The 12,288-nt window shown below is 39.7% G+C and overlaps 1 protein-coding gene across 2 annotated transcripts; it reads left to right on the top strand.

The window, feature by feature from the left end:
* The first annotated feature begins 6,957 nt into the window (after positions 1 to 6,957).
* LOC110486965 (transcription factor Sox-9-B) lies at positions 6,958 to 11,404 on the top strand. Of its 2 annotated transcripts, none has more exons than XM_036941797.1 (3): positions 6,958 to 7,734; positions 8,054 to 8,301; positions 8,799 to 11,404. In XM_036941797.1, the coding sequence occupies exons 1-3, from the start codon at positions 7,295 to 7,297 to the stop codon at positions 9,575 to 9,577; spliced, it is 1,467 nt and encodes a 488-aa protein (XP_036797692.1). In that variant the 5' UTR covers positions 6,958 to 7,294; the 3' UTR covers positions 9,578 to 11,404. The 2 variants fall into 2 exon arrangements, with proteins under 2 accessions (XP_036797692.1, XP_036797691.1); XM_036941796.1 differs by having other exon boundaries at positions 8,796 to 11,404.
* Positions 11,405 to 12,288: the final 884 nt, after the last annotated feature.

Genomic DNA, 12,288 nt, shown 5'->3' with positions numbered 1-12,288 from the left:
TGAGAATTCATTACACCTTTTTCTCCCTGAGTATTCATTACACCTTTATCTCCCTGAGTATTCATTACACCTTTATCTCCCTGAGTATTCATTACACCTTTTTCTCCCTGAGAATTCATTACACCTTTTTATCCCTGAGTATTCATTACACCTTTTTATCTCTGAGTATTCATGACACCTTTTTCTCCCTGAGAATTCATTACACCTTTTTCTCCCTGAGAATTCATTACACCTTTTTCTCCCTGAGAATTCATTACACCTTTTTCTCCCTGAGAATTCATTACACCTTTATCTCCCTGAGTATTCATTACACCTTTTTATCCCTGAGTATTCATTACACCTTTATCTCCCTGAGAATTCATTACACCTTTTTCTCCCTGAGTATTCATTACACCTTTTTCTCCCTGAGTATTCATTACACCTTTTTCTCCCTGAGTATTCATTACACCTTTTTCTCCCTGAGTATTCATTACACCCTTTTCTCCCTGAGTATTCATTACACCTTTTTCTCCCTGAGTATTCATTACACCTTTTTATCCCTGAGTATTCATTACACCTTTTTCTCCCTGAGTATTCATTACACCCTTTTCTCCCTGAGTATTCATTACACCTTTTTCTCCCTGAGTATTCATTACACCCTTTTCTCCCTGAGTATTCATTACACCTTTTTCTCCCTGAGTATTCATTACACCTTTTTCTCCCTGAGTATTCATTACACCTTTTTCTCCCTGAGTATTCATTACACCTTTTTATCCCTGAGTATTCATTACACCTTTTTCTCCCTGAGTATTCATTACACCCTTTTCTCCCTGAGTATTCATTACACCTTTTTCTCCCTGAGTATTCATTACACCCTTTTCTCCCTGAGTATTCATTACACCTTTTTCTCCCTGAGTATTCATTACACCTTTTTCTCCCTGAGTATTCATTACACCCTTTTCTCCCTGAGTATTCATTACACCTTTTTCTCCCTGAGTATTCATTACACCTTTTTATCCCTGAGTATTCATTACAGGATGTACTGGACCAACTCTACTATCATTGTTATACTAAACACAGACCATAGTGAATTATACCTCATTCAAATATATTCCTCTCTCTCTTGACATTCTGTGTGCATGTCATCACAGAGACATATAGTTCTTGACATTCTGTGAGCATGTCATCACAGAGACATATAGTTCTTGACATTCTGTGAGCATGTCATCACAGAGACATATAGTTCTTGACATTCTGTGAGCATGTCATCACAGAGACATATAGTTATTGACATTCTGTGAGCATGTCATCACAGAGACATATAGTTCTTGACATTCTGTGAGCATGTCATCACAGAGACATATAGTTATTGACATTCTGTGAGCATGTCATCACAGAGACATATAGTTCTTGACATTCTGTGAGCATGTCATCACAGAGACATATAGTTATTGACATTCTGTGAGCATGTCATCACAGAGACATATAGTTCTTGACATTCTGTGAGCATGTCATCACAGAGACATATAGTTATTGACATTCTGTGAGCATGTCATCACAGAGACATATAGTTCTTGACATTCTGTGAGCATGTCATCACAGAGACATATAGTTCTTGACATTCTGTGAGCATGTCATCACAGAGACATATAGTTCTTGACATTCTGTGAGCATGTCATCACAGAGACATATAGTTCTTGACATTCTGTGAGCATGTCATCACAGAGACATATAGTTCTTGACATTCTGTGAGCATGTCATCACAGAGACATATAGTTCTTGACATTCTGTGAGCATGTCATCACAGAGACATATAGTTCTTGACATTCTGTGAGCATGTCATCACAGAGACATATAGTTCTTGACATTCTGTGAGCATGTCATCACAGAGACATATAGTTCTTGACATTCTGTGAGCATGTCATCACAGAGACATATAGTTCTTGACATTCTGTGAGCATGTCATCACAGAGACATATAGTTCTTGACATTCTGTGAGCATGTCATCACAGAGACATATAGTTCTTGACATTCTGTGAGCATGTCATCACAGAGACATATAGTTCTTGACATTCTGTGAGCATGTCATCACAGAGACATATAGTTCTTGACATTCTGTGAGCATGTCATCACAGAGACATATAGTTCTTGACATTCTGTGAGCATGTCATCACAGAGACATATAGTTCTTGACATTCTGTGAGGATGTCATCACAGAGACATATAGTTCTTGACATTCTGTGAGCATGTCATCACAGAGACATATAGTTATTGACATTCTGTGAGCATGCCATCACAGAGACATATAGTTCTTGACATTCTGTGAGCATGTCATCACAGAGACATATAGTTCTTGACATTCTGTGAGCATGTCATCACAGAGACATATAGTTCTTGACATTCTGTGAGCATGTCATCACAGAGACATATAGTTCTTGACATTCTGTGAGCATGCCATCACAGAGACATATAGTTATTGACATTCTGTGAGGATGTCATCACAGAGACATATAGTTCTTGACATTCTGTGAGCATGTCATCACAGAGACATATAGTTCTTGACATTCTGTGAGCATGTCATCACAGAGACATATAGTTCTTGACATTCTGTGAGCATGTCATCACAGAGACATATAGTTCTTGACATTCTGTGAGCATGTCATCACAGAGACATATTGTTCTTGACATTCTGTGAGCATGTCATCACAGAGACATATAGTTCTTGACATTCTGTGAGCATGTCATCACAGAGACATATAGTTCTTGACATTCTGTGAGCATGTCATCACAGAGACATATAGTTCTTGACATTCTGTGAGCATGTCATCACAGAGACATATAGTTCTTGACATTCTGTGAGCATGCCATCACAGAGACATATAGTTATTGACATTCTGTGAGCATGTCATCACAGAGACATATAGTTCTTGACATTCTGTGAGCATGTCATCACAGAGACATATAGTTCTTGACATTCTGTGAGCATGTCATCACAGAGACATATAGTTCTTGACATTCTGTGAGCATGTCATCACAGAGACATATAGTTATTGACATTCTGTGAGCATGCCATCACAGAGACATATAGTTCTTGACATTCTGTGAGCATGTCATCACAGAGACATATAGTTATTGACATTCTGTGAGCATGCCATCACAGAGACATATAGTTATTGACATTCTGTGAGCATGTCATCACAGAGACATATAGTTCTTGACATTCTGTGAGCATGCCATCACAGAGACATATAGTTATTGACATTCTGTGAGCATGTCATCACAGAGACATATAGTTCTTGACATTCTGTGAGCATGCCATCACAGAGACATATAGTTCTTGACATTCTGTGAGCATGTCATCACAGAGACATATAGTTCTTGACATTCTGTGAGCATGCCATCACAGAGACATATAGTTATTGACATTCTGTGAGCATGTCATCACAGAGACATATAGTTATTGACATTCTGTGAGCATGCCATCACAGAGACATATAGTTCTTGACATTCTGTGAGCAGGTCATCACAGAGACATATAGTTCTTGACATTCTGTGAGCATGTCATCACAGAGACATATAGTTCTGTGAGGAACATGTCCTGTATACGCTGATCTATTTAGTAAGCAGAGGAGTATAATTCCAAATACCTTCCACTTACTGTAGTAATAACCTGGACATGCATTGTGCACATTCTGCAGAAATCACAGTATCACATCTCAACAGTTGAACAAACCTCTCGACAAACAGTGAGGTGTAATGGCTTAAGCCTGCAGTTATTAGAGTCGTATTACCTTGATGAGCTCTGAAATCAGGATAATTATACCTTTTCCAACTGGTGATGAAACAAAAACAACCTAACCCCAAACGTATCTAATTCTCTCCTTATCCCCAACATGTATTTTGGGGGTATAGTGTTTCTGTGGCTTATGTCATCCAGCTTGAGTTGACAGACAGAGGACCTACTTGCTTGGCCGGCACCACTTCCAGTCAGCCAATGAGACGGAGCATTGTAATTACAGGTACGGCTGTCAGGCCAATCAGGGTTGATTTGAATGAAAATGCCAGGTCGTGACCCCTGGAGGTTACGTAGCAACACAGGTGAGGCCGTATCCTGGCACACTGCCCTTTTTTTGAACCAAATACAGTATTGCTGAAGCGAAACCTTCAGATTTTCAATGAGCACTTTAATTTAGTTTGTTTCTATGTATGTTGTTCTGAACCGTGGATCCAGCAAAGTAGTGTTCTCACATACAGTAGACCACATTAGAGATTAGTGTTCTCACATACAGTAGACCACATTAGAGATTAGTGTTCACACATACAGTAGACCACATTAGAGATTAGTGTTCACACATACAGTAGACCACATTAGAGATTAGTGTTCTCACATACAGTAGACCACATTAGAGATTAGTGTTCTCACATACAGTAGACCACATTAGAGATTAGTGTTCTCACATACAGTAGACCACATTAGAGATTAGTGTTCTCACATACAGTAGACCACATTAGAGATTAGTGTTCTCACATACAGTAGACCACATTAGAGATTAGTGTTCACACATACAGTAGACCACATTAGAGATTAGTGTTCTCACATACAGTAGACCACATTAGAGATTAGTGTTCTCACATACAGTAGACCACATTAGAGATTAGTGTTCTCACATACAGTAGACCACATTAGAGATTAGTGTTCACACATACAGTAGACCACATTAGAGATTAGTGTTCTCACATACAGTAGACCACATTAGAGATTAGTGTTCTCACATACAGTAGACCACATTAGAGATTAGTGTTCTCACATACAGTAGACCACATTAGAGATGTATTGTAATGCTATTATTTGGTTGTAATCCAGGAATATGTAAGCAATAGAAACACTGTACATCACAATAACAACTCAAAAAGTAAACACATTATTAGAACTGTGTATTGATACATTGTTATTATCATTATTGTTATTATTATTACTATTATTATTATCATCCATATTACTAACATAATTATTTAAATATCATTACCATCATTGCTTCTGCTGAATTCTAGAGTTTATGATGTCACTAAATAATGTATAACAGCACTGCGTACTACATCGAAAAAATAACATTCTATTTCAACCTTAAAAATGTGTATGTGGAACTTTATATTCGGATTAGGTTTCTAAAATGAAATACCCGGATTAGTGACTGAACCCTCTCTACAAAGCGCCCATTGTCGCAGACCAAACAAGTTCTGGCGCTCGCCCAACAAGGTTGACCTTACTGCTGGTGACACATTTGTTTCGTTTCATTTAGGCAGCGTTATTTATTTGGGTGGTACCTACTTTTGTGCTTTTCATGTCAATCAAATGTTATAATACAGTTAAAATGTGAAGCAGCTCATGCATTGATTATTTGTGTTATTGATTATTTAACTTGTGTTATTGATTATTTAACTTGTGTTATTATTGATGGTGTTGTTGTTGTAATTAGTATTACCATATAATAATGATCACGACCTAAATATATATTTTATAATTTTTCGAAATCAACATCAGTAAAATCGAAAGTATTGACGAGTAGTCTTGAAAACAACACTTAACATGAGCAAATAATGGAGCAGCGAGAAAGAGAGAGAGAGCAAAGAGAGAGAGAGATAAATCACCTTCAATTGAAACATTTAAATTGAGAGGGAAAGCGCAAGAGAGCGAGAGAGAGAGAGAGAAAGAGAGATAGAGAAGAGAGAGAGAGATAAAGTTGATAAACACTATTAGCTGTAGGGCCTATAAGAAAACATGTATTTGCCAATTAACACTAAATTATGCCATATAGATACAGTGTCACTTTAACAATTAGTAAAAAATAATTGACTCATTATACAATATGTGCGGACGGAGAGAGTGAATTTAGAAGTATCTCTCATTGCGGTTCCTATATAGCTCTTACTTATGGAACTACAGGCCTATATACCCACAATTACATACATGGTGAGGGCGACCATAATGTTTACTATGATTATAAAGTATTTTCAACATTATTTTATGAAGATGAGCATTCATTTCTAATCATCTATAGGTCTACTCACTGCTGACATTATGGGGACGTCACAGCCCTTCAGTGGAGTTTCTGGACTGTTGTCTCCCCCTATTGGTCAAAATAGACGGTGCTGCTGTGCGGTGGCACGGAGAGCAGTCGATGTTGTGTAACAATCCACATCAAATTACAGAAAGCATTCAGCAGGAGATACCACAAAAATAAGACAGCTATTATGGGTTTTACTGAATTATATTAAGCAGATACTTTATTTTTATGTAGGTTAATAGACCTGGCCAATTTACATCAGTAAAACAGTTTCTTTGGCTGAATATTTGAGATGCCACATCATGTTCAGTAACTGTACTTCTTCATATGAAATTAGCTAGTCTAGTATCCATTTCAAAACGAAACTCTACATCCTCGTAGATGTATTTTCAAAATGAATTTAGTTTGTTTCTATTGAAAATACAAGTGCTACAATAAATAAAAACAAACAATAAAGTAAGAAAATGTACTTGAATAAGACAATAGAGTTGGTCATGTTTTTATGTTTAATACTTTAATCGAAAGATGGACACATGACAAACTGGTGGTTATACCAGACAATATATATTTGAACATTTGTATATTTCGTTTTTTGAGTAAAATATACCAATAATGAACACAAACAAGTATCTAGGCAATATGACTCTATGATTACATGCTTATAATAAAGGAATAAATTATGAATTATTGAATAAATGAACATTTTCCGACAAAGTAAAAATAATTTAACAAATTAACATATTTTATTTGATGTTATGTCCCTCTCTCTGTTGTTGACTGAAGATTGGGGGGAGCGCAGAGTCAAATTTCGTCTCCGCCTCCTAAAAATGTTCACCCAATCGCTTCCTTCCTGACTTGGACCAGTCTATAAATACAGGCTTCACACTGAAAGTGTATTCATAATTCTCTCATTGATCTTGGAAGTTTGACGCGAACATTAAATTGCGACTTTTTGTCAGAAATTGTTTTATTTCCAAGATAAGTATAAATTAGAGTGCGTTTGCAGCGTGCCTATTCCATCGGGTCGCAAGAAAACGTGCTTTGAATAGGCGACTTTTGAAAGGACTTCACATTAACATTCTGACAGTTTGCAGGAGTGCATCTTTGTCAACCAATTTGCGCAGCGAACTCAGTGACATTCATTGCAGCCCGTGCGCACAGCAGCAGTTGGATTCTAAAGTCTTGATAGGAAGGAATTTTTCCCTCCAAGAGCAATTCATTGCATTAGCTCAGCGGTCATTTTTTTTCGCATGAATCTACTCGACCCCTTCCTGAAGATGACAGACGAACAGGAGAAGTGTTTCTCTGACGCTCCAAGCCCCAGCATGTCTGAGGATTCGGTCGGCTCGCCGTGCCCGTCTGGCTCCGGTTCCGACACCGAGAATACCAGGCCGTCCGATAATCATCTCTTACTGGGTCCAGACGGCGTGCTCGGCGAGTTCAAGAAGGCTGACCAAGACAAGTTCCCTGTATGTATCAGAGATGCGGTGTCTCAGGTGCTGAAGGGTTACGACTGGACCTTGGTGCCCATGCCCGTCCGACTGAACGGCTCCAGCAAAAACAAGCCACATGTCAAGAGACCCATGAACGCGTTCATGGTGTGGGCTCAAGCCGCCCGGAGGAAACTGGCGGACCAGTACCCACATCTCCACAATGCAGAACTCAGCAAAACCCTGGGGAAACTCTGGAGGTAGGTTACAACTCATTATCATCTCTTTTCCCCACAGTTGAGGATATTTTTAATTTGATCAACTAATATTGTGCTATTCACAAATAGCTTCTTAGATAACGATTTAATTAATAGCAGTGTGAATCAGTTATTTGGAAATATGTCTGGTGTATAGCTACATTTGCAATTCAATAGTGTAAATTATGGGCATAAATTCGATTCGAATTTGTAGTTTTCAAATATTGGGCTATAATAATAACATCTTAATAATAATAGTAATAATTACAGTACTTGTTTCAACACTTCGAAAACGTGTAATATAATACGATACTTGTTCCAGATTACTCAACGAAGGCGAGAAGCGTCCGTTCGTAGAGGAGGCTGAACGCTTGAGGGTGCAGCATAAGAAAGATCACCCCGACTACAAGTACCAGCCCAGAAGGAGAAAATCCGTGAAGAACGGGCAGAGCGAGCCAGAGGACGGCGAACAAACCCACATCTCTTCCGGTGACATCTTTAAAGCTCTCCAGCAAGCCGACTCGCCCGCGTCCAGCATGGGAGAAGTGCATTCTCCCAGTGAACATTCAGGTAAGAACAATTCATTCGAACAATTCATTAAATTGTCGTTCTAGATAATACCAGGTTTACTCAAACTTGCTTTTGGTCGATATAATCATGTTATAATATAATCATGTTAAAGTAGAATGGGAATCACTATTATGCCGGTGAAATAAGAGTTATATATATATATATCTTTATATTGTAAATGCCTCTACTATCCTATTCAGAACGTGAATATCAGTGCCTTTAGGGCTCTCATGAACTAACACACATGTCAATGATTTGTGGTTTTTACAAGCCATCATGCAAATCTACCACCTGTCTTTACTCTGCCCACTTATCTCTTCCTCTTTAAAGCACATTAGATAATGGCACCATTCCCTTCATGGCGGGAAACTCAGAAATCTTATCTGCACTTTCTTAATTTCCAAGCATATCTTTATTAGCTCCCTGGTTGCATCATTTGTGTCAATAATATCATGATGGTGTGCAGTGAGATGAACTCTTTGCTTTTCGACCAGCAGGCCAGTCCCAGGGCCCACCTACACCACCGACCACCCCCAAAACAGACCTGGCTGTGGGCAAGGCCGACCTGAAGCGTGAGGGCCGCCCCCTGCAAGAGGGCACGGGCCGCCAGCTCAACATCGACTTCCGAGACGTGGATATCGGCGAGCTGAGCAGCGACGTCATCTCCAACATCGAAGCTTTCGATGTCCATGAGTTCGACCAGTACTTACCGCCCCACGGGCACCCCGGCATGCCTGGCATCAACGGCGCCCAGACGAGCTACACGGGCAGCTACCGCGGCATCAGCTCTAACTCCATTGGCCAGGTGGGTGCTGGAGGCCATGGCTGGATGTCCAAGCAGCAGCAGCAGCCCATCTCCATCCTGAGTGGAGGTGGAGGTACTGGGGGAGAGCAAGGCCAGAGCCAGGGGAGAACCACTCAGATCAAGACGGAGCAGCTGAGCCCCAGTCACTACAGTGAGCAGCAGGGCTCCCCTCCCCAGCATGTCACCTATGGTTCATTCAACCTGCAGCACTACAGTGCCTCATCCTACCCCTCCATTACCCGCACCCAGTATGACTATTCTGATCACCAGGGCGGCGCCAACTCTTATTATAGCCATGCAGGTGCCCAAGGCTCAGGGCTTTATTCCTTCAGCAGCTATATGAGCCCCAGCCAGAGGCCCATGTATACCCCCATCGCCGACCCCACCGGAGTGCCCTCGGTGCCCACCCAGACCCACAGTCCACAGCACTGGGAGCAGCAGCCTGTCTACACACAGCTCTCCAGGCCCTGAGAGTCCAGAAGTTAGAGGTCAGCCCTTAGCACAGACTGTCCCATAAGAACCCATCTCCTACCAGAGACTCTTATCTCCCAGAATCCTCAGGGGCCCACAGGCCTCTACGCCAACACACCCTCCACCGCCAATATAAAAACATTCAAGAACTTTTTCAAAGTAATGAACATTTATTATCTTGGGAACAACGGCTCACGACAGTGCCTTTTTTAACGCTCGGAGTTGTGATTATATTTTTATAGGTATAATGTTAAAAGAAACTCCGTTTTGAAAAGAGGAATCCTCCGTGAGGATATATTTGTTATAAATATTTTAGTATGTACTGTGTATGTGTTCTGAACTGTCTTTTGGTACTATATCTTTCGGGGGATTTATACGTTTAATGAGGAAGAGATGCTTTAGGTGAACAACGTCCTCCGCGGCCTTACTTCTCGCTCATGTATTTTTGTACAGGAGCAGGAAGTCAAAAGAAAATAGTCCCCCTACTCACTGCCTGTCCTCTTTTAATACATTCTGCTTTGATTCTCATGTACATATCTTACTGTAATTGTTTACGAGATCTTATAAGAACTGAGCAAAGTTGGTGTTTAAATAGTTTATGGCCGTGACTTATTATGTGACCATGTCATCAGTGAATTAGACAAATTATCGCTATTTTCTTGTTGCTGCGTTAGCAATTAACACATCAGCGCAAGTTATTGTGTTGGGAATGCTAATAGCATTAGAAAGTGCCATATAGTTACACCAGGGGCCTTACTGACTGTGTTGGTAGATGTGACTGAGAAATGCTTTGAATTGCCTTCATGCCGTTGGTGCCTGTTGAAGCGCAGTAGAGAGACTCTTTACATTAGCGATGCTAGCGCAGCAGTGTAGCCTAGAAACCACAGCTGAGTTCTCACTTCCTGTCTGTGGAGAGATACAGGAAGTGGCCTTTGACCCCCAGCAGTCTCCCTTCCAGTTGTTGTTCCTCTGGCCTCTTATTCCTTACAGTCTTAACATCTAATTTATTCATTAGCAATTAATTTTATTTGAAAAGTAATAACTATTTTGCATTTTATTCCTTTTTAATTCAGCAGCGACTAATTGAGATGAGAAAATATGAACTCTTCTGCAGATGGGTTAGCTGTTTCCATGTGGTACAGATTGTTCTAAGCATCTTTGTTTATTTATAATTTGTAAATGTTTTCAGTTGAAATAGTTATTTTGATGATCTAGTTGTGTACAGATGAATTGTGATCAGACTTGATCTGAAATATGGGAAAAAGAAAAAGCTGGGCGTTGTTTTATTCTGACAGATATGGATATCATGGTTATTGGAGCTGTGGCTGCAGTGTGAAGATGTCTATCATGGTTATTGGAGCTGTGGCTGCAGTGTGAAGATGTCTATCATGGTTATTGGAGCTGTGGCTGCAGTGTGAAGATGTCTATCATGGTTATTGGAGCTGTGGCTGCAGTGTGAAGATGTCTATCATGGTTATTGGAGCTGTGGCTGCAGTGTGAAGATGTCTATCATGGTTATTGGAGCTGTGGCTGCAGTGTGAAGATGTCTATCATGGTTATTGGAGCTGTGGCTGCAGTGTGAAGATGTCTATCATGGTTATTGGAGTTGGAGCTGTGGCTGCAGTCTTTCTATAGAATCACCAGCATACTTTTTTTGTTTTTGAAAAAAGTTGTGTTCTTTATTCTCTATTCCATATCTTCTCATGTTGGCATCTTTGTAATTCAACTGAATTCTTGTTTTCCTAGGTAAAACACGCCATTGTCTTAAAAGAAGCTTATCTTTTGTATTATATTGTTTGCAATAAAAGAAAACATATTGAAAATAAACTCTATGGTTCTGTTTCAGATATTCAGAGAATGTTATTCTAGATGCAGTATGTACATGCACCCTAGCAGGGGGGTGAACAGTTTTATCCACTACATTTCTGGAAGTCTCTATCGTGTCAACTTAGGAGCAGTGGGGTTCCTTTATACCCATAATGCAATGCTTTGTAAGGGAAGTCGACCCACGCTGAGAGAAAACAGTAAGATGGAGAAGTCATCTAATGACTCAGAATCACATTAAAAAGGAGGTCAGAACCACTGCAGAACATCAAACAGGAGAAAACACTTAACTTATAAAATAAAGAAACTATCTAAAGTAGAAACAAAACACAAAACAATATTAACATTGTACAACATTGAATCCATGTAAATAGACTAGCCAGTTCCTATGCTATAACCTGTCAACTACGTAGATAATACCACTGTAGAATCAGAATAGACCTGCGTGTGTAACTTCTCAAGGCCAACATTTGACATTCATTTATCATGTAAAATACCCTGATGAAGGAATGTCCAAAAGGTTTTAACAAACTTAACTTTAACCCTTAATCCTAACCTTAACCATAACACTAACCTTAACCCTTACCTTAACCATAAACCTAACCCTAACCCTTACCTTAACCATAACACTAACCTTAACCCTTAAACATTTCCCTAACCGTAACCTTAGCAAGCAGTTGCTTATCAACAGATAGTTTGATAGTATGAGCATCTACAGATGGACCATCCAAATAAAGTGTTACTACAAATGATTTTCAAAGCAAACTTCCATTGTCCTCCCTAGAGTTCCTGAATATGTTTACATTGTCAGCTTGCTCCACTCTTTATGTTTGTACTCCTTGGTTGGTGAGCCAGGGGGCTACTAGCTTCCTTTCATCCTGTCCTGC

This window comes from Oncorhynchus mykiss, chromosome 13 (assembly GCF_013265735.2).
Source record: "Oncorhynchus mykiss isolate Arlee chromosome 13, USDA_OmykA_1.1, whole genome shotgun sequence".
Lineage (NCBI taxonomy): Eukaryota > Metazoa > Chordata > Actinopteri > Salmoniformes > Salmonidae > Oncorhynchus > Oncorhynchus mykiss.
This window is presented reverse-complemented; position numbering and strand designations above follow the sequence as displayed.

Coding starts and splice junctions, on each gene's coding strand:
- LOC110486965 (XM_036941796.1), top strand. CDS start 7,295: ATGAATCTACTCGACCCCTTCCTGAAGATGACAGACGAACAGGAGAAG. Junction 7,735..8,053: donor ACCCTGGGGAAACTCTGGAG/GTAGGTTACAAC, acceptor TACTTGTTCCAG/ATTACTCAACGAAGGCGAGA. Junction 8,302..8,795: donor TTCTCCCAGTGAACATTCAG/GTAAGAACAATT, acceptor CTTTTCGACCAG/CAGGCCAGTCCCAGGGCCCA.